Below are 25,757 nucleotides of genomic sequence, written 5' to 3'. Positions count from 1 at the left end.
TCCAACCCTACGTCCTCGTCGTGAGAGGTGGAAACAGGTAATGCTGGCTAACAGGGCTCTGGTGAAGCTGCATAGGCTAATCCCCCGTGCAGTGGATGTAACGGATTACAGAATCATTGATCAATTTTAACTTAACCATCGACTTGGGGAATAGGGGGTCGTCACACAGACAGCATATGACGCAGCGTAGGGAAAGCCGTCAGGATCCTACACAGCCGATTGCTCTTCTTTCTCCTAAGTCAGCATCCCTATTAGGCACGTGGAACGTGAGAACTATGTTCCAACCAGGCCGTGCTCATAGCGCATGAGATGAAGAGGTACAAGTTATCAATCCTCGGACTGAGCGAAACACGCTGGACCTCATCAGGAGAGATGAAACTGGCAGATGGCACAACTATCATATATTCAGGCCATCAGGACGACGGAGCACCACACACTGAGGGTGTCGCATTCATGTTAACATCAGAATCTCGTAGAGCCATGATCTCATGGGAACCTATAAATTCTAGAATTATCACTGCCAGGTTCAGGACCAAACATAAGAAGATAACCGCACATATTATCCAGTGCTATGCTCCAACAAATGATTCAACTAAGGAGGACAAGGATGATTTCTATGGTGTGCTTACTGAAATAGTTGACAAAGCGAAGGAAAGAGATCTTGTAATGATAATGGGTGACTTTAACGCAAAGATAGGAGAGAATAACAGAGGATACGAGCAGATTATGGGTAAACATGGTCTGGGGACAATAAATGAAAATGGTGAACGTTTCGCAGACTTTTGCGCAGACTGCAACCTTGTCATCGGAGGAAGCTTGTTCCCGCACAAAACAGCACACAAGGCAACATGGGTATCGCCTGACCACGTAACAGAAAATCAAATAGACCATATATGCATCTCACAGAAGTTCAGGCGATCTTTATTGGATACACGCGGCGTCAAGAGAGGTGCAGACGCTGCATCAGACCATCACCTCCTAGTTGCCAGAGTCAGATTAAAGCTGAAGCGTAACTATCAACCACGAAATCCAAGGATAAAGTACAATGTGCACTACCTCATGGATAGTGATACAGTACAGAGCTTCCGGTTGTCGTTGTCTAACAGATTTCAGCCCCTACAAGATCTGAATATAGAGGATGAATGGAGTGACATCAAAGAGAGTATTAACAGAACATGGGTAGAAGTATTAGGGACTAAGACAGCTGAGCACAAGGAATGGATTACACCAGGAACCATGGGGTCTATCAGCAAAAGAAAACATCTGAAGGAAGAGTACAACAGAAGCAGGACAAGGAGAGAAAAGGCAGAGGCACACAAGAGGTATGAGGCAGCAAACAGTGAAGTAAAGCGTAAGATCAAACAAGATAAAAGGGAATATTATGATACCCTAGCGACGAAGGCAGAAGAGGCTGCAGCACATGGCAATATGAGGGACCTCTATGATACCACCAGGAAGTTGGCGGGTAAATTTCAACAGACTAGCAGCCAAGTAAAGGACAAAGAAGGTAATATCTTGACTAGGGAAGATGAGCAGCTTAAGCGGTGGGCACAATACTTCAATGATCTCCTCAATCGTCCTCCCCCGCCAGAACTTCCAATAATACCGGAGGCTTCAGCTGAGCTGAATGTGAACTGCGGGAAGCCATCCAAATTAGAGATTGTGCGCTCTATCAAGATGCTTAAGTCAGGGAAAGCAGCTGGCCCAGATAACATACCTCCAGAGTCCCTGAAAGCTGACCCCGACCTATCAGCAGATATCCTCTATGGCTTGCTTGGAAAGATATGGGAAGAGGAGGAGATGCCCCAGGACTGGAACGAGAGCTACATTGTAAAACTGCCAAAGAAAGGTGACCGCCGGGAGTGCAAGAATTACAGAGGTATATCCTTGATGTCAACGGCAGGCAAGGTGCTGAACAGAATTATCTTGCTTCGTCTTCAGGGGGCTGTGGATGCTACACTAAGAGATCAGCAGGCTGGCTTCAGGGAGGACCATTCCTGTATCGACCAAATAGCCACACTTAGGATAATCATTGAGCAGTCAATTGAATGGAACACTTCTCTTTACGTTAATTTCATCGACTTTGAAAAGGCTTTTGATAGCCTCGATAGAAGTGTTCTTTGGTGCCTTATGAGACACTATGGCATACCAGGGAAATTCATTCGAATCATCAAAAATTCCTATGATAAGATGACTTGCAGAGTCCTTCATGCTAGTGGATTGTCAGATAGCTTCGCGGTCAACACTGGGGTCAAGCAGGGTTGTTTGATGGCACCGTTTTTGTTTCTACTTGCTATGGACTGGATCATGAAGGAAACAACTAGAGAACAGCGAAATGGGATCCAGTGGAACTTATTGGAGCAACTTGAAGATCTAGAGTTTGCTGATGATATCGCCCTGGTGTCAAGTAACAACCAACAAATGCAGGACAAAACAGCACGGCTAACAGCTAATTCCATCAAGTTAGGCCTGCATCCGAATGTGAGTAAGACCAAGGTTATGAAGGTCAACTGCACCAACAACAGACCAGTTAAAGTGAGGGATACCATCTTGGAGGAAGTAACATCTTTTGTCTACCTAGGCAGTGTAGTCAGCATTGACGGAGGTTCCGATGAAGATATCAAGGTCAGGATAAACAAAGCCAGAGTAGCTTTCAATATGCTGAGGAAAGTGTGGTCCTCCCATGTCATCTCACGGAGAACCAAATTTAGAATTTTTAACACCAATGTCAAAGCAGTCCTCCTCTATGGCTCTGAAACGTGGAGAACAACTAACCAAACGTCCCAGAAATTGCAGACCTTCGTCAATAAGTGCCTTAGGCGAATTTTAAAAATCAGTTGGACTGACAGGGTAACGAACGAGATGCTGTGGGAATTAGCAGGCGAGGAACCAATCATAACTCAGATCTCAAAGAGAAAGTGGAGATGGATAGGTCACATCCTAAGGAAACCGGCTAACAACATCACCCGGCAGGCACTACGTTGGAACCCTCAGGGCAAGAGAAAGAGGGGTCGTCCCAGGAACTCCTGGAGAAGAGGTGTAGAGTCCCAAATGAGAAACTGGGGCCACACTTGGGCCACTTTAGGAAGATTTGCCCAGGACAGAACCCGATGGAGGACGGAAGTGGTTAATGGCCTATGCTCCAACCGGAGCTAAGGGAATATATATTAGACTGCTGACTGACTGGCTGACTGGCTGGGTCACTGACTCGGTTAATGAATGGTTGACTCGCTCAGTGGCACTTGACTTGCTATCTGACTTCTTAACTAACTTGGTGCGCGACTTGTGACTAAGTGCCTAGTCAAACGGTGATTGAGATGCTGACTGGCTGGTTGACTCAGTGAATAATGGTATTTGCTTGGCTATCTAACCGGTTAACTAACTTGCTGAACAACTGTTGACTGAGTGGCTAACCGACTAACCTGGTGACTAACTGGCTGTGTCTTGTGGACTGACTGCATGACTCAATGGTACTTAACTGGCTGTGTGACTAGTTACCTGAGTTGCTGATCGACTGGCGACCAAGTGCTTAGCTGAATGGTGATTGAGATGGTGACTGGCAGGTTGACTGAGTGAGTGAGTGAATGGCCGGCTGACTCAGTGGCATTTGACTGGCTATCTGACCAGTTACCTGACTTGCTGATCGACTGGTGACTAACTGGCTGAGTGCCTGGTGGACTGAGTGGATGACTGGCTGGTGGTACTTGACTGGATTTCGTACAGGTTAAGTGACTTGCTGCCTGAGTGCGATGTTAACCGAGTGGTAACTGACTGGTTATTGACTGATGGTTAACTGGCTGATTGTTAACTTGCTTACTTACTTGTACCCCAACGGCTGACTAACCGGCTAACTGATTGTTTATCTAACTGCTTGAGTGACTGATTGAGTTAATGGTTACTAACTGATTGAGAGGTAAACTAAGTAACTGATACCTAACCGGCTGACTGACTGGTTGAATGACTCGCCTGTGCCTCGCTAGCTCTCCGACTTGTCGACCGACATGGTGACCGACTACCGACGAACTAATTAACTGGTGATGGACTTGTGAACTAACTGGTTGGTACGTGAGCGGGATACTGTATGTCTAACTGACTGACTGAGTTAAATGTTCCCGAGCCTTAAACTGGTGACTGACTGATTGAATAAATCACTGGTAGCCTACTGGCGATCTGACTTGTTGACGGACGCACTGACTTGGAAACGATTGGGTAATTAACTGGTAACTGACTGGTTAATTGGTTGAATGACCCACTACCAGCTGACCAGCCTATTGACTGGTTGCCTATGTGGTTGGCTGACTGGTTAACTAAACTTCTGACGAATTGTTGACTCAGCAGTTAACTGACTTCTTAAATGAGCGATTGGTGACGTGGTGACCGACTCGTCGACTGACTCACCGGTACCTGATCTGCTGACTAACCGGTTGACTGAGCTACTGGTTCCTGAACGGCTGACTATCTGGGTTCCTAACTGGTTGACTGACTGAACGACTTCAAGATTATTGACTGGCGAGTGACTGACTTAACGGGAATCCTGAGATTTTGACATCCTTGCTGACTCATTTATTGGTACTTAACTGGCTGACTTTCTGGTTGAGCGGCTGTTTAACTGACTGGTTGAATGACTGTCTGACTGGCTGGGTGATTGGCTTGCTGACAGACTTATTAGTGGGTAAATACTGTCTTTCCGTCTAATGGGCTGACCTAATCACTGGTACCTGACCGAGTGACTGACTTGTTGACTATCTTACTGAGCGACTGGAAAAAGAGTGAGTAACTGAGTGGTTACTGACTTCCACGCTAAGTGACCGGGTGACTGACTGATTGACAAACTTGCTAGTACTTGACCATCTGACAAACACTCACGCTACCTGGCTGGCCCATAGGTTATTGACTGGCTTAGTGACTAGTTCACTAAGCGGTTGATTGAATTACTGGTATTCAACTGTGTATCTTCATGGTTGACTGGGCTGCCGACCCATTAATGAATGCATGGCTAAATTAGTATCCAACTTAATGACAAGTGACTGGCTAACTAATTGGCTTACCACCTTGCTAATTGTCTGGTGACTGACTTAATAAGCAAGTAAAAAATATAAACAAAGTGGTAACTGGCCTACTGGCAGACTGACTGGTCGACTTCGTCGGTGGTACCTGACCAGCAGACTGACTAGTTGACTGACACATTGGCTCCTGAGGCCTCTTTGATTGGTCGACTGATGGGTTGACTGACCTTCATACCGACTCGCGACTGAAAGGCTGGGTGAGTGGCTGGTGGACTGACTGGATAACTGAATAATTGAAGTGGTACTTGACTGGTTACTGGACTGGTCAGCCGCCTTGCCAAGCGACTGGCGACTGCGTCGTATTTTGAGTCGTGACTGACCAGCTCACTTGCTGGTTTACTGACTCGCTGTCTGAATGTTTGAGTAACCCAGTCCTACTTAAATGGTTATCTGACTAGTTAACTGATTTACTAGCCGACTTGTGATTGAATGGCTAATTGACGGGTGACTGATGGCCTGACTGGCCGTTTCACTAATTGGCTCTCTGAATGGGTGACTGTTTGAGTGATATTTCTCTTGTTAACTGACCTGCTGAGCGATGGTTAGTGTGGTGCAACTGAGTCAGTCAAGCATTCAGTCATACAATAAGTCATCCAGCCAGTGAGTGACCAGTAGGTAGGCCAACTAGTCACTAGAGAGTCAGCAACTCAGTTAAGAGGTTAGTTAGCCAGTCAAGTACCACTGAGTCAGTCAACCATTTAGTCATCCAGTCATTCAACCAGCCAGTCAGTCACCAGTCAATGAAAAAGGCAGTCACCGGTCGGTCAGCAAGTCAGTTAACCAGTCACATACCCAGTTAGGTACCAGTGAATCAGTAAACCATTAGCTGAGCAAATAAGTGAACCAAGTAAATAATCACTCAAGTACAACTAAGTCAGTGACCCAGTCAGTCACCCAGACAGTCGACAAGCGAGACACTCAATACTAAAATAGCCTCCAGGTCACCACTCGGTGAGCAACTCAGTTAACTAGTTAGATAGCTGGTCTAATACCATTCAGCTTGTCAACCTCTCAGTCAGCCAGTTAATCAGCACTCAAGTAGCCACGCAGTCACCAGTCGGTAACTAAGTCAGTTAACCAGTCACATAGCCAATCAGGTACGATTAGGGTAGTCAACCCTTTACTTAGCCAGTCAGACAACCAAGCAGTCAGCCAGTCAGTAACCATTCAATTAGCCACTCAGTAACGAATCGCTCAGCAGGTCAGTTAACCAGACAAATATCACTTTAACAGTCACCCATTCAGAGAGTAAACTGGTCAATCGGCCAGTCAGGCCGTCAATCACCTGTCAATTGGCCACTCAATCACAAGTCGGCCAGTAAATCAGTTGACCAGTCAGTTAACAACTAAAGGTGGACTAAGTCACTCAAACATTCAGACAACGAATAAGTAAACCAGCCAGTCATCTGATCAGTTACGACCCAAAAGGCGACGCAGTCACGAGTCGTTCGGTAAGTTGGTTAACCAGTCCGATAACCAGTCAAGTACTACTTAGTCATTCAACCATTCAGTCATCCAGTCAGTCCATGAGCCACTCATCCAGCCACTCAGTCACCAGTCGGTAAGCAAGTCAGTCAACCCATAAGTCAACCAATGACATAGGCGTCAGGAACCAATGAGTCAGTCAACTAGTCAGTCATTTGGTAAGGTACTACTGACGAGGTCGACCAGTCAGTCAGCCAGTCAGCCAGTCACAGCTTTTTTAGCTAGTCAGTCACAAGTCGCTTATTAAGTCAGTCACCAGTCAATTAGCAAGGTGGTAAATCAATCAGTAAGCTGGTCACTTGTCAGTAAGTCAGATAGTCACTAAGCCGTGCATTCATTAATGGGTCCGTAACCCAATCAACCATTGAGATACACAGTTGGATACCGGTAATTCACTCAACCAATTGGTGAACTAGTCAATAAGCCAGTCAATCACCTATGGGTCAGCTAGGTAGCGTAACAGTTTGTCAGCCCATCAAGTACTAGCAAGTCTGTCACTCAGTCTTTCACTCAGCCACTCAGTGAGCAGTTTGTTAACCACTCAGTTAGTCAAACCATTATTAGTCGTTCAGTAAGGTAGTCAACAACTCAGTCGGTCAAGTACCAGTGATTAGTTCAAACCATTAGACGGTCAGGCAGTGATCACACACCAATAAGTCTGTCAGCAAGTCAATCACGCAGCCGAACAATTAGTCATTTAACCCGTCAGTCAATCAGTCGCTCAACCAGGAGGTCAGTAGTGAACAATCAGCAAGTAAACCATCAGTCACTAACCCGTCAGTTGCCACTCGGCTAACATCGCACTTAAGGAGCAAGTCAATTAACCAGTCTGATAACCAGTCAAGTACCACTAAGAAAGTCAACCATTCAGTCATCCAGTCAGTCCACCGGGCACTTTGCGAGCTATTCACCACTCTGTCAGGAATTCAGGTAACTGTTCAGATAGCCAGTCAAGTGCGACTGAGTAGGCCCACCATTCAGTCACTCACTCAGTCAACCTGCCAGTCGGCATCTCAATCACCATTCAGGTAGGCACTTAGTTGTCAGTCGGTCAGCAACTCAGCTACCTAGTCAGACAGCCAGTCAAATACCATTGAGTCATGCAGTCAGTCTAGAAGACACTCATCCAGTTAGTTACCAGACAGTTAGTCACTCAGTCAACAGACGGTCAGCAAGTTAGTTAACCGGTTAGATAGCCAAGCAAGGACCACTGAGTCAGCCAAACGTTCACTCAGTTACTCAATTAACCAGCTAGTCAGCATCTCAATTACCATTCAACTAGGCACTTAGTCACAAGTCGGTCACGAACTTAGTTAACCAGTCAGATGGCAAGTCAAGTGCCTCTGAGCCAGTCCAACATTCATTAATCGGGTCAGTCAACAAGCCGGTCGACCAGTCAGTCAGTAGTAGTTTGTTAGTGACGTAGGGTTCATTTTATCAGCACGTCGACTAACCAAACACATAGCCAGTCAATTACTATTGACTTACTCAGTCATTCAATCAGTCGCTTGGTCAGCGAGTCGCTTAGTCACCAGTGAATTAGCCGACCAGTCACCAGTTGTACACCAAGTCAGTTAACCAGGCAGATATACAGTCCAGTACCACTAAGACAGTTTACCTTTCAGTCGGCCGGTAAGTCAATCAGGCAGTGAGCAAGTCAGTGCGATATTAGCCGTGTGGCAACTGACTAGTTACTGACTGATGGTTTACTGGCTGATTGTTAACTACTTCGACGGCTGACTAACTGACTAACTAATTGGTTATTTAGGTGCTTGAGTAACTGGTTGAGTGAGAGGTTGTCCGACTGACTGAGTTAATGGTTACTGACTATTTGACGGGCAAACTAACTCACTAATACCTGACTGGCTGACTGACTGGTCGAGTGACTCGCTCGTACCTCACTAGCCCTCTGATTTGTTGACTGACATGGTGACCGACTACCCACAAACTAATTGGCTGGTGACGGAATTCTGATTTAACTAGTTGGTAACTCAGCGAGTTACTGAATGTTTAACTCACTAAATGAGCTAAAGGTTCCTGAGCCGATTTACTTATTGATTGACTGACTCAATAATAACTGACTGGCCGTTTGACCTGTTCACGAACGCACCGACTGAGAAATGATTGGCTAGGGTCACTCAACCATTTAGAAAGAGAGTCAGTTAAGCAGCCAATAGGCTGGTCAGTCACGTCTCAAAAAGCGACGCAGTCGCCAGTCGGTCGTCGAGTCGGGTAACCAGTCCGATAACCAGTCAAGTACCACTGAGTCAGTGAAACATTCAGTCATCCAGTCAGTCCACCCGCCACTTACCCAGCCAATCAGTCACAAGTCGGTAAGCAAGTCAGTCAACCCATCAGTCAACTAGTCAGATAGGCGTCAGGAACCAATCAGTCAGTCAACTAATCCAGTTAGTCACTCAGTCAGCAGTTGGTCAGCAAGTTAGTTACCTGGTTAGATAGCCAAGCAAGTACCACTAAGTCAGCCAACCATTCAGTCAGTGACTCAGTCAACCAGACAGTCAGCATCTCAATCACCATTCAATTAGGCACTTAGTCACAGGTCGGTCACCAAGTTGGTTAACCAGTCAGATAGCAAGTGAAGTGCCACTGAACCAGTCAACCATTCATTAATCGAGTCAGTCAACCAGCCAGTCGGCCAGTCAGTCAGTAGTAAATTATTCGCGACCTAGTCCCCATTTAATCAGCAAGTCGACTAAACAGACAGATAGCCAGTCAAGTACCATTGAGTCACTCAGTCTTTCAATCAGCCACTCAGTCAACGAGTCACTTCGTCACCAGTCAATTAGCTGACCAGTCACCAGTTGTACACCAAGTCAGTTAGCGAGTGAGATATCCAGTCAACCTTTCAGTCGACCAGTCAGTCAATCTGGCACTCAGCCAGTCAGTCAGCAATCAATGACTCACTCGCTCACCAGTCGGTTCGCAAGTCAGACAGCCAATCAGATAGCCAGTCAAGTACCACTGGGTCAGACAACTTTTCAGTCAGTCGGTCAGTCAACCAGCCAGGCAGCTAGTCAGTCACCGGTCAATTAGCCACTCAGTCACCAGTCGGTCAGCAAGTCAGTTAACCTGTGAAGTCCCAATGGTTCAGTCAACCTTTCTGTTAGCCGGTCAGTCAACAAGAGAGTTAGTCACTAGTCGATAAGCAAGTCAGGTAAATGGTCAGATAGTCAAGTGCCACTGAGTCAGCCGACCATTCAGTCACTTACTCAGTCAACCTGCCAGTCACCATCTCGATCACCATTCAGCTAAGCACTTGGTCGCCCGTCGATCAGAAACTCAGGTAACTAGTCATCCAGTCAGTCCACAAGACACAGCCAGTTAGTCACCAGGTTAGTCGGTTAGATACTCAGTCAGCAGTTTTTCAGCAAGTTAGTTAACAGGGTAGATAGCCAAGCAAATACCATTAAGTCATTCAACCATTCAGTCATTCACAGAGTCAACCAGCCAGTCAGAATCTCAATCACCATTCAACTAGGCACTTAGTCACAAGTCAGTCACCAAGTTAGTTAACCAGTCAAGTGCCACTGAGCGAGTCAACCATTCATTAACCGAGTCAGTCAACCAGCCAGTCGGCCAGTCAGCCAGCAGTCTATTATTCGCGAGCAATTGGGCAGCAAGTCGACCAACGAGACAGATAGCCAGTCAAGTACCATTGAGTAACTCAGTTTTTCAATCAGTCACTCAGTCAATGAGTCACTTACTCATTAGTCAACTAGCCGATCAGTCAGCAGTTGTTCAGCAAGTCAGTTAACCAGTCAAATATCCAGTTTAACACCATTAAGTCCGTCACCCTCTCAGTCGGCCAGACAGTCAATCAGGCAGTCAGCCAATTATCCAGCATTCAATGAGCCATTCGCTCACCATTCGATTCGCAGCTCAGACAACCAGTCAGATAGCCAGTCAAGTACAACTTCTTAGTCAGTCAGCTTCTTAGTCAGTCTTCTTAGTCACTTAGTCTTCTTAGTCACTTCTTAGTACAACTTCTTAGTCAGTCAGCTAGTCAACCAACCAGTCAGCCAGTCAGTCACCAGTCAATTAGCCACTCAGTCACCAGTCGGTCAGCAATTAAGTTAGCCTGTCAAGTGCCAATGGTTCAGTCAACCTTTTTGTTAGCCGGTCAGTCAACAAGCCAGTCACCAGTCAATTACCTTCAGTCACCAGTCGGTAATCCGGTCAGTTACCCAGTCAGATGGCCAGTCAATTATCATTGAGCGGTCAACGTTTCAGTCATCTAGGCAGTCAACAAGGCAATTAGACACTCATTCACAAATCTGTCACGAGGTTAGGTAACGAGTCACAGCCAGTCAGCTTCAACACACTGATTCAACCAATCAGTCAGAGAGTCACTCGTCACTCAGCAACCGGTAGGTGGTCAGCCAGTCTAATACCAGCTAGTATGTCAACCAGTCAGTAAGCCAGTCAGGCACCTTTTTTTTGCCAGTCATTTACCTGTCAGCCAACAACTTAGTAAAAACAGTCAACCAGTCGCTCAGGCAGTCTCTAAGGAAACACTAAAATGTGGTTGATACTTGATGATTCCTTGGTAATTTGGCCAGAGAGTGAAATGGGTCAGTTCACGCTGAAAACACGGTTATGCAAAAGGTATCCGCAGACAACCCAAAAGCAGTTTATTTTACTAGATTGCATTGAAATCTGTAAGAAAATACTAAAATTTGCTTAATACCCGGTTTTCCTACAAAACTTGGTTAGAGAGTGAAAAGGGTCAAGTCTTGCTCAACTCACCCTAAAAGCACGGTTTTGCAAAATTTATTTGCAAAGAAGCCAAAAGCAATCTTTTTTACTACATTGCATCGAAAGCTAAGAGAAAACGCCAAAATTTGGTTGAGACCCGATCCTTCCTGCAAGCTCTGGCCAGAGAGCGATATGTGCCAAATTTTGCTCAGCTGTGGCTCAAACCACGGTTTTACGATAAAGTATCTACGAACAAGCCAAATCCAACTGTTTTCATCAGATTGTATTAAGTGGAATAGGTCGTCTTTCTCAAATCTCGCTGAGAACTCGGTTTTGCAAAAAAGTATCTGCAAACACGTCAAAACCAATTTTTTTGGAGAGATTCTGTTCAAATTTCTAAAAGAACATAATGTGGTAGATACTTTATGTTTCCTGGGATATTTAGCCAGAGAGTGAAATGGGTCAAGTCTTGCTGAACTCACTCTGACAACAGGCGTTTGCAAAAAGTATCTGCAAACAACAAAAAAGTAATTTGTTTGACTAGATTGCATTGAACTCTGTAAGAAACCACTAAAATTTCCTTCATACCTGGTGTTTCCTGCAAAACTTGGCGAGAGAGTAAAATGGGTGAAGTCTTGCTGAACTCACTCTGAAAACACGCTTTTGAAAAATGTATTTGCAAACAACCCAGAACCACTTTTTTTTAACAAGATTGCATTGAAATCTGTAACAAAACACAAATATTTGCTTAACACCCGGTGGTTCCGGCAAAACTTGGCCAGACAGTGAAATAAGTCAAGACTTGCTCATCTCACGCCGAGAACACGGGTTTGCAAAAATTATCTGTAAAGCCAAAATAATTTTTTGACTAGATTGCATCGAAATCTGAGACAACGCTAAAATCTGGATGATACCCGATCTATCTAGCAACATTTGGACAGAGAGTAAAAATTTGCCAAGCTCAACTCAAGCTGAAAAGACAGTTTTCCACAATGTATCTACGAACAAGCCAAATCCAGTTTTTTTGACCAGATATTAATGAAATCTATAACAAAAAACTAGAATTTAGTTTAAACACGATGTTTCCTGCGAAATGTGGCCATAGAGACAGATGGGTTAAGTCTTGTTCAACTCAGGCTAAGAACTCGGATTTGCAAAGGTATCTGCAAACTTGCCAAAACCAATTGTTTTCAATAGATCATTACAAAACATGTAAGAAAACACTAACATTAGGTTTTAGCGTTAGGGTCAGGGTTAGGGTTAGGAATATGGATGGCATTTTCCTACAAGCTTCCTTCAGAGTCTAACCGGGTTCTGTTGGGGCAGCATGCCAGAAAAAGGCAGGGGGTAGTTGTACGCAGAAAAGACGTGGCTACATAGAGTTTTGTCTGCGTTGAGAAAAATAAGAGAGAAGGCCCGATGGCTCAGCGACCTTTGATGGGGACGCCTTGACGGGGGAGCAACGAGCCAAGGCGCGATCGTTTGGTGGCCTTTCGCTGTCTGAGCGTTCGAAAGAACGGAGGCTGCGGCATCGTCCGTTGGTGAGAGAGGCTTGTGGCCGGAGTTTGAGTTGTTTTATTGGCGACTGACTCCGATATCGGATAGCTACCTTGTTGATCCTGCCAGTAGTCATATGCTTGTCTCAAAGATTAAGCCATGCATGTCTAAGTATAAGCACTAGTACTGTGAAACTTCGAATGACTCATTAAATCAGTTATCGTTTATTTCATTGTACCCTTACTACTTGGATAACCGTAATAATTGTAGAGGTTACAGTTGCGAAAAGTTCCGACTGTCCTCGGAAGGGATGTATTTATTAGAGTAAAAAACAATGCAGATTTTGCCCGGTGTTGTGGTGAATCATAGCAACTAATCGAATCGCACGGCTTTTGCGCTGGCGATGTTTTATTCAAATATCTATCCCATCAACTGTCGATGGTAAGGTAGTGACTTACCATGGTTGCAACGGGTGACGAAGAATTAGGGTTCAATTCCGGAGAGGGAGCCTGAGAAACGGCTACCACATCCAAGAAAGGCAGCAGGCGCGCAGATTACCCAATCCTGACTTAGGGAGGTAGTGACAAGATATAACAATACAAGGCTTTTGCAAGTCTTGTAATTGGAATGAGTACAACCTAAATCCTTTAACGAGGATCCATTGGAGGGTAAGTCTGTTGCCAGAAACGGCGATAATTCCAACCTCAATAGCGTATATTAAGGTTGTTGCAGTTAAAAAGCCCCTAACTGGATCTCGGGATAGCCCGGCCGGTCTGCCCCAAGGTACGTTACTGGCCGAGCTTTCCCTCCTCGCAGAGAGTGGGTGTGCTCTTACCTGAGTGTGCTCGGGATCTGGGACGTTTACTTTGAAAAAATTAGAGTGTTCAAAGCAAGCCGGTGCGTGAATACGTAAGCCTGGAATAATGGAATAGGACTTTGGTTCTAAAACGACGTAAAGACAGCAGAGTGACAATAACTCTCAAAAAAGAAACAACAACTTTGAATCTAAATTTATAAGACATGTCATGACATTCTCATGTCATCTTCAGTTGCAAATGAGCATTTAACTGTTGTACATTTGAATATAAATTAAGGGACGTTACACACTACGTGTTCGGGCTTACGTTACATTTGAATGTAAAAACGCGAAAAATGTAACTAGCACGCGTTTGACTAGATCAAATAATAAATAAATAAATAAATAAATATAGTAATAATTAAAATAGATTAGAAGACCAAGGAACAATATAATTAAAAGGAAAGAGACAGTTCTAGGTTTTTCAATTGCTTATTAAGGATGGGTTTTTCCCACTTAATATGCAATGCCTCTTGGATCTTAATTTGGTATTTTGAAGCGGCAGAATCTAAGATCGTGAAAGATTCAGTATCACAAGAGTCAAGACAGGCCCTTGATGATTGCAGGTGCTTGTAAATATGCGAAGTTTTGAGAATACTTCTATCGAAGTAAGCAAAGCTGAGTTGGATTTGAATTTTCTTAAAAACTGTTTATCCTTCAATGTGTTTCCGATGTTCATCTGTTTTCAACTGCCTAACATAAGTAGACATGATGTACATGCTATTTGAAAACGCCTATTAAGAAGTGCTATCGCCAAACGAAGAAAGGAACTCTGTAAGTTAACCATAGTAAGAGACAGATTAGCGGTGCATATGAATGGCATTGTCAGCAACATCGATGGATACATCCTCCATGGAACTATTAAATATAATGTAAAGAAGGCTATGAAACGTGTTGTCGCCACTCACGAGAAGAAACTTAAAAAGTTTAACGCGAAACGTGGTTCTACCGTTTGCTTCAACGGAGACAGTCACCAACCTCTCGTCGCACAATCTCACGTCCGAACAATTGGAAATACTTAAATATGGTCCTTCACACTCTATCTGTCCTTCTAACATTAGCAAAACGGATATCTTCTCTTGTTTTTAGCTGATTAATCGCACCATGGTCAGAAATCTACTCGACAGAGAGCTAAAGGGAAAACTGGTCGCAGACCTTTCTCATCTTGCCGATTCGTACGTTTCTTCCCACCAACCTTCTGCAGCGGACTTAAAGAAATGTAGGATACTAAAGGATTTGAGGAAGAACAAGGACATTGTAATACTGAAGCCTGACAAACGAAATGGCTTAGTATTCATAGACAGATAGACAGGAAAGCCCACGAAGAAAGTATTTTTTCCATTATCAGAGACACTTCTAAGTTTAAGGCTAATGATAACGATCCTACATTAGAAAGGGAGAGTAAATTACAACGTTTTTTTGAGAACCCATAAAAATAAGGGCCACTTAGACAAAGATACGTGTGAGAGAATCTATTCAACTGGTTCTCAACCAGCCAGGTTTTATGGGCTACCTAAAATGCACAAGGCTCGGCAGCCTAATGAAACACCTCCTTTTCGACCCATAGTATCTTTAATAGGCACCTACAATTACAATTTATCTAAAATCGTTTGTAATCTTCTAGAGCCACAGGTCCCGCGTGAATACAACGTCCGCGACACGTTTTCTTTTGTACATGAAATCAACCAGTTATCAACCTTAGGGAAGTTCATGTTATCTTTCGATGTTGAGAGTTTGTATCTTTTGATGTCGAAACATGTCTTGTAAATCTAAATTCAAAGTTGTTTCTTTTTTGAGAGTTATTGTCACTCTGCTGTCTTTACGTCCTTTTAGAACCAAGGTCCTATTCCATTTTTCCATGCTTACGTATTCCCGCACTGCCTTGCTTTGAACACTCTAATTTTTTCAAAGTAAACGTCCCAGATCCCGAGCACACTCAGGTAAGAGCACACCCAGTCTCTGCGAGGAGGAAAAGCTTGGCCAGTAACCTACCTTGGGGCAGACCGGCCGGGCTATCCCGAGATCCAGTTAGGGGCTTTTTAACTGCAACAACTTTAATATACGCTATTGGAGCTGGAACTATCGCGGTTTCTGGCAACAGACTTACCCTCCAATGGATCCTCGTTAAAGGATTTAGGCTATACTCATTCCAATTACAAGACTTGCAAAAGCCTTGTATTTTTATATCTTGTCACTACCTCCCCTAGTCGGGATTGGGTAATCTGCGCGCCTGCTGCCTTTCTTGGATGTGGTAACCGTTTCTCAGGCTCCCTCTCCGGAATTGAACCCTAATTCTTCGTCACCCGTTGCAACCATGGTAAGTCACTACCTTACCATCGACAGTTGATGGGGTAGATATTTCAATGAAACATCCCCAGCGCAAAAGCCGTGCAATTCGATTAGTTGCTATGATTCACCACAACACCGGGCAAAATCTGCATTGTTTTTTACTCTAATAAATACATCCCTTCCGAAGACAGTCGGGACCTTTCGCAACTGTAACCTCTACAATTATTACGGTTATCCAAGTAGCAAGGGTACAATGAAATAAACGATAACTGATTTAATGAGTCATTCGAAGTTTCACAGTACTAGTGCTTATACTTAGACATGCATGGCTTAATCTTTGAGACAAGCATATGACTACTGGCAGGATCAACAAGGTAGCTATCCGATATCGGAGTCAGTCGCCAATCAAACAACTCAAACTCCGGCCACAAGGCTCTCCCACCAGCGGACGATGCCGCACCCTCCGTTCTTTCGAACGCTCAGCCATTGAAAGGCCACCAAATTATCGCGCCCTGGCTCGTTGCTCCCCCTTCAAGGCGGTCCCGTCAAAGGCCGCTGAGCCATGGGGCCTTCTCTCTTATTTTGCCCAACGCAGAGAAAACTATGTATACCACGTCTTTTCCGCGTACAACTACCCCGTGCCATCTCCTGGCATGCTGCCCCAACACAACGCAATTAGACTCTGAAGGTAGCATGTAGGAGAATGCTTTCCATATTCCTAACCCTAGACTTAACCCTAATTATTCTCGACCTCTACTTTACCCTACCCTTAACCGTTATTTATTCCTTACCCTAACTCTAACCCTGACCCTAACTCTAAACCCTAATGTTGGTGTTTTCTTACATATTTTGTAATAAACTATTGAAAACAATTGGTTTTGGCAAGTTTGCAGATACCTTTTGCAAATCCGATTTCTTTGCCTGATTTGAACAAGACTTGACCCATTTCTCACTCTAGCCATATTTCGCAGAAAAAATCGTGTTAAACTAAATTCTAGTTTTTTCGTATAGATTTCATTACAATCTGGTCAAAAAATTTGGATTTTCCTTGTTCGTGGATACATTGTGGAAAACTGTCTTTTCAGCTTGAGTTGAGAAAGGCTTAACAAATTTTTACTCTCTGTCTAAATGTTGCTAGAGAGATCGGGTATCATCCAAATCTTAGCGTTGTCTTTCAGATTTCGATGCAATCTAGTCAAAAAAATGGTTTTGGCTTCTTTGCAGATACTTTTTGCAAAACCATGTTTTTGGCGTGAGATGAGCAAGTCTTGACTTATTTCACTGTCTGGCCAAGTTTTGCAGGAAACACCGGGTGTTAAGCAAATTTTTGTGTTTTGTTACAGATTTGAATGCAATCTAAAAAGTGCTTTTGGGTTGTTTGCAAATACTTTTTGCAAAAGCGTGTTTTCAGAGTGAGTTGAGCGAGACCTCACCTATTTCACTCTCTGGCCAAATTTGCAGGAAACACCAGGTATGAAGGATATTTTAGTGGTTTCTTACAGAGTTCAATGCAATCTAGTCAAATAAATTACTTTTTGGTTGTTTGCAGATACTTTTTGCAAACGCCTGTTGTCAGAGTGAGTCAAGCAAGACTTGACTCATTTCACTCTCTGGCTAAATATACCAGGAAACATAAAGTATCAACTACATTTTTTTTTTAAGAAGTTTGAACAAAATCTCTCCAAAAGCCTTGGTTTTGACGTGTTTTCAGCTACTTTTTTGCAAAACCGAGTTCTCAGCGAGATTTGAGAAAGACGACCTATTCCATTCTGTGGCCACATATCGCAGGAAACATCGTGTTTCATTCAAATTCTACTGTTTTCTTATAAATTTTAATACAATCTGATGAAAACAGTTGGATTTAGCTTTTTCCTGGATACTTTATCATAAAACCGTTGTTTGAGCAACAGCTGAGCAAAATTTGGCACATATCACTCTCTGGCCAAAGTTTGCTGGAAAGATGGGATCTCAACAAAATTTTGGCGTTTTCTCTTAGATTTCGCTGCAATGTAGTAAAAAAGATTGCTTTTGGCTTCTTTGCAGATAAATTTTGCAAAACCGTGCTTTCAGCGTGAGTTGATTAAGACTTGACCCTTTTCACTCTCTAACAAAGTTTTGCAGGAAAACCGGGTATTAAGCAAATTTTAGTATTTTCTTACAGATTTCAATGCAATCTAGTAAAATAAACTGCTTTTGGGTTGTTTGCGGATACCTTTTGCATAACCGTGTTTTCAGCGTGAACTTAGCAAGAGTTGACCCATTTCACTCTCTGGCCAAATTCCCAAGGAAACATCAAATATCAACCACATTTTATTGTTTCCTTAGAGACTGCCTGACCATAGTTAGTAGAGGAGACTGGTTAGGAAACGCGGCAAACTTCAGTCGGATAGGTTATTGTGCGATTTTATCGAGGTCACGTGACAATGACCCTGCACACATAAATCCAAAATGGCGCCGCGGGCTTGTTTCGACAGTCACGTAGCGTTTAAGTTTTTGGATTTTCTCCGTGATCGAGCGACATCTTACCTTCAAAATATAGCTAAAAACATTAATCAAGTCAGTGGACATAATGCCAGGTGAAAATTTTTCAGTATTTGGCTGTGGAACGTGTAGGAGAAGTAAAGGAATTGGAATCTGGAAGCTACTGGCGCCGCGAAACGCAGAATACAAGAATTGGCGAGAAGACTGGCTGAAAATAAATAAGTTACTCTATGTTAGATACTTTAACCATATAGCCTTTATACTCATTTTGTCTATACAATAATCAATAATGAGTAATATTTAATATGTTGCAGGTTGTAGCTACCAAATTAATCTTTGTAATAAATTACTTATTGACAAATTGTGGCAGGCTCTTAATTCTAACTATATCTGCCTTTCTTGTTCTTTGCTGGCTCTACAAATTTCCTTTCGTAGTGTTTCTGTCTTCATTTGTTTACATTGAATTTTGTGTTTCTGTATAACATCTTTGGCCAGTAAAAAACACCGTACAGTAACATATAAATGAATAATGCTGTCCAAAACATCTTTTGCAATGCTGTTATCTACCACTGTGTCTGAGTCCAACAACATGGTGTTATATGCTTAGACCAATTGAACATCACAAGCTGATTTGGATTCTATCTTAACATTGTCAATCTTCAGCTGGAGACTTCCTGAGGTCAGAATCCTAAAATTATGTTCTATTCTCTTAAAAATTGTTTGAGCTTGTTTAGAAATAACCCAAAGTCCACCTCGGTTTAAAGATGAAATTAGTTTTTGACTCCCTGCAACATGCAAATCTTCTGCTTTGCCAGCTTTCAGTATTGAAGCTGTTTGTTCAGTATGTGCTGTGGGATTATATACATTGTTCACCTTGCTATAAAGCTTGTGCAGTACATATCCTCCAATATATTGTAACCCTGCCATTTCTCTATTACACCGTTTAGTAGGGATATTGGGATTTGGTGATTCATCTTTCTGTTTGCTGTGAGCTATCAAACAATCAGCCACTTTGGTACTAAGCAATGTTGCCGCATTACTTGACAACCCCACAAAAATCTTTGTTGAATTGAGGCCTATTCTTGAATAGTACTTCGAGTAGAATTGTTCTGCATTTTCAGTTTTAACCAAACGCATATACATGGATTCTTCTTCTGAGAAGTTCATATTTTCTTCATCCCAGGCAATCGTATATCTTTGTAGCTCTTCTTTTACGCTTTGAGGGTAGATTTTCTTTCAATTTTTTTATCTCGTGCTTTCATTGATAACGCTTCGAAGTCTTCAGCAGTGAATTTGGCTTCTTGAGTCGGTTGATTTCACCGCGCTTGTTCCTCCTTATGCTTTATTGTCTTGTCTTTTTAATCCAGCCTTAGTCTTACATTTCTTTTGGCACAACTCGCAAACAATTTCCTCTTCATATTGAACCGAAAAATCGAAAGACTTTCAGTAAAAAAAAATATGTTGTTGTACTACGACCGATGCCATTGCTAAGGGCATCAATAACTACAAAGTTTTTGGGCGAAAATAACGTTTTAAAGGCTTCTGAAAGACGTACAGAGTCAGCTGCTTCGACAAAGTGCTCTTGTAATTCTTCCTCGTTTTCCAAAGTTTCCAATATGGCATCAAAATCGTCGCCGAAGAAAAATAAGTCGTTCATGTCCTCCATGTTGTTTTGGTTCTGTGCAGGGTCATTGGTCACGTGACGTTCAAGCGTAGCTCAGAGGACAGACAATAGGCCGGCCCTTTGAAGTTTGCCGCGTTTCCTAACCAGTTCCCTCTACGAACTATGGCCTGACCGACTGGTTGACTGTTTTTTACTAAGTTGTTGTCCGACAGGTAAATGACTGGCAAAACAAAGGTGACTGACTGGCTGACTGACTGGTTGACATACTAGCTGGTATCACACCGGCTGACTACCTACCGGTTGCTGAGTGACGAGTGACTCTCTGACTGATTGGTTGAGTCAGTGTGTTGAAGCTGACTGGCTGTGACTCGTTACCTAACTTCGTGACAGATTCGTGAATGAGTGTCTAATTGCCTTGTTGACTGCCTAGATGACTGAAACGTTGACTGCTCAATGGTACTTGACTGGCCATCTGACTGGGTATCTGACCGGGCTACCGACTGGTGACTAAAGGTAATTGACTGGTGACTGGCTTGTTGACTGACCGGCTAACAAAAAGGTTGACTGAACCATTGGCACTTGACAGGCTAACTTAATTGCTGACCGACTGGTGACTGGGTGGCTAATTGACTGGTGACTGACTGGCTGATTGGTTCGTTGACTAGCCGACTGACTAAGAAGTTGTCTGACCCAGTAGTACTTGACTGGCTATCTGACTGGTTGTCTGACCTGCGAATCGACTAGTGAGGGAATGGCTCATTGAATGCTGACTAACTGGCTGACTGCCTGATTGACTGACTAGCCGACTGAAAGGTTGACGGATTTATTGGTATTGGACTGGATATCTGACTGGTTAACTGACTTGCTGAACAACTGGTGACTGATCGGGTAGTTAACTAATGATTAAGTGACTCATTGACTAAGTGGCTGATTCAAAGACTGATTTACTCAATGGTACTTGACTGGCTCTCTGTCTGGTTAGTCGACTTGCCGCCCAATTGGTCGCGAATAATAGACTGCTGACTGACTGGCCGACTGGCTGATTGACTGACTCGGTTAATGAATGGTTCACTCGCTCAGTGGCACTTGACTTGCTATCTGACTTGTTAACTAACTTGGTGACCGACTTGTGACTAAGTGCCTAGTTGAATGGTGATTGAGATGCTGACTGGCTGGTTGACTCAGTGAATAATGGTATTTGCTTGGCTATCTAACCGGTTAACTAACTTGCTGACCAACTGGTGACTGAGTGACTAACCGACTAACCTGGTGACTATCTGGCTGTGTCTTGTGGACTGAGTGCATGACTCAATGGTACTTAACTGGCTGTCTGACTAGTTACCTGAGTTGCTGATCGACTGGCGACCAAGTGCTTAGCTGAATGGTGATTGAGATGGTGACTGGCAGGTTGACTGAGTGAGGGACTGAATGGTCGGCTGACTCAGTGGCACTTGACTGGCTATCTGACCAGTTACCTGACTTGTTGATCGACTGGTGACTAACTGGCTGAGTGCCTGGTGGACTGAGGGGATGACTGGCTGGTGGTACTTGACTGGTTTTCGTACAGGTTAACTGACTTGCTGCCTGAGTGTGATGTTAACCGAGTGTTAACTGACTGGTTATTGACTGATGGTTAACTGGCTGATTGTTAACTTGCTTACTTACTTGTACCCCAAGGGCTGACTAACTGGCTAACTGATTGTTTATCTAACTTTTTGAGTGACTGGTTAAGTGAGTGGTTGTCGGACTGATTGAGTTATTGGTTACTAAGTGATTGACGGGTAAACTAACTAACCGATACCTAACCGGCTCACTGACTGGTTGAGTGACTCGCTTGTGCCTCACTAGCCCTCCGACTTGTCGACCCACATGGTGACCGACTACCGACGAACTATTTAACTGGTGACGGACTTGTGAACTAACTGGTTGATGCCTGAGCGGGATAATGTATGTCTAACTGACTGACTGAGTTAAAGGTTCCCGACCCTTTAACTGGTTATTGACTGATTGAATAAATCACTGGTAGCCGACTGGCGATCTGACTTGTTGACGGACGCACTGACTGGGAAACGATTGGGTAATTAACTGGTAACTGACTGGTTAATTGGTTGAATGACCGACTACTAGCTGACCAGCCTATTAACTAGTTGCCTAAGTGGTTGGCTGACTGGTTAACTAAATTTCTGACGAATTGTTGACTCACCAGTTAACTGACTTCTTAAATGAGTGATTGGTGACGTGGTGACCGACTGGTCGACTAACTCACCGGTACCTGATCTGCTGACTAACCGGTTGACTGAGCTACTGGTTCCTGAATGGCTGACTAACTGGGTTCCTAACTGGTTGACTGCCTGAACGACTTAAAGATTATTGACTGGCGAGTGACTGACTTAACGGGAATCCTGAGATTTTGACATCCTTGCTGACTCATTTATTGGTACTTAACTCGCTGACTTTCTGGTTGAGCGACTGTTTAACTGACTGGTTGAATGACTGTTTGACTGGCTGAGTGATTGGCTTTCTGACAGACTTATTAGTGGGTAAATACTGTCCTTGCGTCTAATGGGCTGACCTAATCACCGGTAACTGACCGAGTGACTGACTTGTTGACTATCTTACTGAGCGACTGGAAATGGACTGTTTAACTGAGTGGTTACTGACTTGCACGCTAAGTGACCGGGTGACTGACTGAGTGACAGACTTGCTAGTACTTTACCATCTGACAAACTCTTACGCTACCTGGCTGACCCATAGGTGATTGACTGGCTTAGTGACTAGTTCACTGAGTGGTTGAGTGAATTACTGGTATCCAACTGTGTATCTTAATGGTTGACTGGGCTGCCGACCCATTAATAAATGCACCGCTAAATTAGTATCCAACTTAATGACAAGTGACTAGCTAGCTAATTGGCTTACCACGTTGCTAATTGACTGGTGACTGACTTAGTAAACAAATCAAAAATATAAAAAAAGTGGTGAGTGGCCTACTGGCTGATTAACTGGTAGACTTCGTCGGTGGTACCTGACCAGCAGACTGACTAGTTGACTGACACATTGGCTCCTGAGGCCTCTTTGATTGGTCGACCGATGGGTTAACTGACCTTCATACCAACTGGCGACTGAAAGGCTGGGTGAGTGGCTGGTGGACTGACTGGATGACTGAATGATTGAAGTGGTACTTGACTGGTTACCGGACTGGTCAACCGCCTTGCCAAGCGACTGGCGACTGCGTCGTATTTTGAGTCATGACTGAGCAGCTCACTGGCTGGTTTACTGACTCGCTGTCTGAATGTTTGAGTAACCCAGTCCTCCTTAAATGGTTATCTGACTACTTAACTGATTTACTGGCCGACGTGTGATTGAATGGCTAATTGACGGGTGACTGATGACCTGACTGGCCGTTTCACTTATTGGCTCTCTGAATGGGTGACTGTTTGAGTGATATTTCTCTTGTTAACTGACCTGCTGAGCGATTCGTTACTGTGTGGCTAATTGAATGGTGACTGACTGGCTGACTGCGTGGTTGTCTGAAAGGCTGAGTACCCCAATGGTACCTGATTGGCTATATGAGTGATTAACTGACTTTGTTACCGACTAGTGACTGCCAGGCTAATCGAGTACTGAGTGACTGGCACGAGACTGGGTATCTAACCAGTTAACTCAGGTCCTCATCTTGTGGTGACTTGGAGGCTATTTTAGTGTTGGCTGTCTCTCTTGTTGACTGACTGGGTGACTGACTTTTTGACCGACGTAAAAGTATTTGGTATGCTATTTACTTGGCTAACTGGTTTGTACACCTAATGGTTAACTGATCCACGGCTACTTGACTGGGCATCTGATGGTAAACTGACATGCTGACCGATCAGTGACTAATTTACCCACTGACTAGTGACTGACTGGCTGGTTTACCGACTGGATGACTAAATAGCTTACTGACTCACTGGTACTTCACTGGCTATCTGACCTGTTAGCTGACTTGCTCACGGACTGGTGACTGATTGGCCAATCTACTGGTCCCTTACTGCCTGGTTGACTTATTGGCTCGACTGAGTCAGTTCGACTTCACTAATTATCGGAGTAGTTAAGTGACTTCCTCACCGATTGGTGAATTGGTAATTAATGGGCTGGTGACTGACATGCTGACTGACAAACGACCGGCTAATTGATGGGCAGCATATCACTTAACTACTCCGATAGTCAGTGTTGAGCAACTGAGTCAGTTAAGCATTCAGTCATACAATGTCATCCAGCCAGTGAGTGACCAGTAGGTAGGCCAACCAGTCACTAGTGAGTCAGCAACTCAGTTAAAAGGTCAGTTAGCCAGTCAAGTACCACTGAGTCAGTCAACCATTTAGTCATCCAGTCAGTCAACCAGCCAGTCAGTCACCAGTCAATGGAAGAGGCAGTCACCGGTCGGTCAGCAAGTCAGTTAACCAGTCACATACCCACTGAGGTACCAGTGAGGTACCAGTGAATCAGTAAACCATTAGCTGAGCAAATAAGTGAACCAAGTAAATAATCACTCAAGTACCACTAAGTCAGTGACCCAGTCAGTCGAGAAGCGAGACAGTCAATACTAAAATAGCCTCCAGGGCACCACTCGGTGAGCAACTTAGTTAACTACTTAGCTAGCTGGTCTAATACCATTCAGCTTGTCAACCTCTCAGTCAGCCAGTAAATCAGCACACAATTAGCCACGCAGTCACCAGTCGGTAACTAAGTCAGTTAACTAGTCACATGGCCAGTCAGGTACTATTAGGGTAGTCAACCCTTTATTTAGCCAGTCAGACAACCAAGCAGTCAGCCAGTCAATAACCATTCAATTAGCCACTCAGTAACGAATCACTCAGCAGGTCAATTAACCAGACAAATATCACTTTAACAGTCACCCATTCAGAGAGTAAACTGGTCAATCGGCCAGTCAGGCCGTTAATCACCTGTCAATTGGCCACTCAATCACAAGTCGGCCAGCAAATCAGTTGACCAGTCAGTTAACAACTAAAGGTGGACTGGGTCACTCAAACATTCAGAAAACGAGTGAGTAAACCAGCCAGTCATCTGGTCAGTTACGACGCAAAAGGCGACTTACTCGCGAGTCGTTCGGTAAGTTGGTTAACCAGTCCGATAACCAGTCAAGTACCACTTAGTCATTCAACCGTTCAGTCATCTAGTCAGTCCACCAGCCACTCATCCAGCCACTCAGTCACCAGTCGGTAAGCAAGTCACTCAACCCATAAGTCAACCAATGACATAGGCGTCAGGAACCAATGAGTCAGTCAACTAGTCAGTCATTTCGTAAGGTACTACTGACGAGATCGACCAATCAGTCAGCCAGTCACAACTTTGTTAGCTAGTCAGTCACAAGTCGCTTATTAAGTCAGTCACCAGTCAATTAGCAAGGTGGTAAACCAATCAGTAAGCTGGTCACTTGTCAGTAACTCAGATAGTCATTAAGCCGTGCATTCATTAATGGGTCCATAACCCAGTCAATTATTGAGATACACAGTTGGATACCACAGTTGCCACTCGGCTAACATCGCACTTAGGGAGCAAGTCAATTAACCAGTCTGAAAACCAGTCAAGTACCACTAAGAGCGTTAACCTTTCAGTCATCCAGTCAGTCCACCAGGCACTTAGCCAGCTATTCACCAGTCGATCAGCAAGTCAGCTAACTGTTCAGGTAGCCAGTCAAGTGTCACTGAGTAGGCCCACCATTCAGTCACTCACTCAGTCAACCTGCCAG

The 25,757-nt window shown here is 44.0% G+C and overlaps 1 protein-coding gene and 2 pseudogenes across 1 annotated transcript; 2 read left to right on the top strand and 1 right to left on the bottom strand.

Annotated features, from left to right (window-relative positions):
* The first annotated feature begins 301 nt into the window (after nucleotides 1-301).
* Nucleotides 302-1,039, top strand: LOC148722131 (protein CFDP2-like). Its single transcript, XM_088737001.1, has 2 exons — nucleotides 302-949; nucleotides 1,035-1,039. The coding sequence occupies exons 1-2, from the start codon at nucleotides 310-312 to the stop codon at nucleotides 1,037-1,039; spliced, it is 645 nt and encodes a 214-aa protein (XP_088593127.1). The 5' UTR covers nucleotides 302-309.
* An 11,834-nt stretch (nucleotides 1,040-12,873) lies between these two features.
* Nucleotides 12,874-13,829, top strand: LOC148722130 (small subunit ribosomal RNA; annotated as a pseudogene; the record flags this gene model as incomplete).
* Nucleotides 13,830-15,396: 1,567 nt separating this feature from the next.
* LOC148722129 (small subunit ribosomal RNA) lies at nucleotides 15,397-16,283 on the bottom strand (annotated as a pseudogene; the record flags this gene model as incomplete).
* Nucleotides 16,284-25,757: the final 9,474 nt, after the last annotated feature.

This window comes from Stylophora pistillata, chromosome 10 (assembly GCF_964205215.1).
Source record: "Stylophora pistillata chromosome 10, jaStyPist1.2, whole genome shotgun sequence".
In the NCBI taxonomy this organism is placed as follows: domain Eukaryota; kingdom Metazoa; phylum Cnidaria; class Anthozoa; order Scleractinia; family Pocilloporidae; genus Stylophora; species Stylophora pistillata.
The sequence above is the reverse complement of the archived record's forward strand: the minus strand, read 5'-3'. Positions and strand labels throughout refer to the sequence as shown.

Bases quoted from the DNA above. Each gene is read 5' to 3' on its own strand.
- LOC148722131 (XM_088737001.1), top strand. From the start codon at position 310: ATGAAGAGGTACAAGTTATCAATCCTCGGACTGAGCGAAACACGCTGG.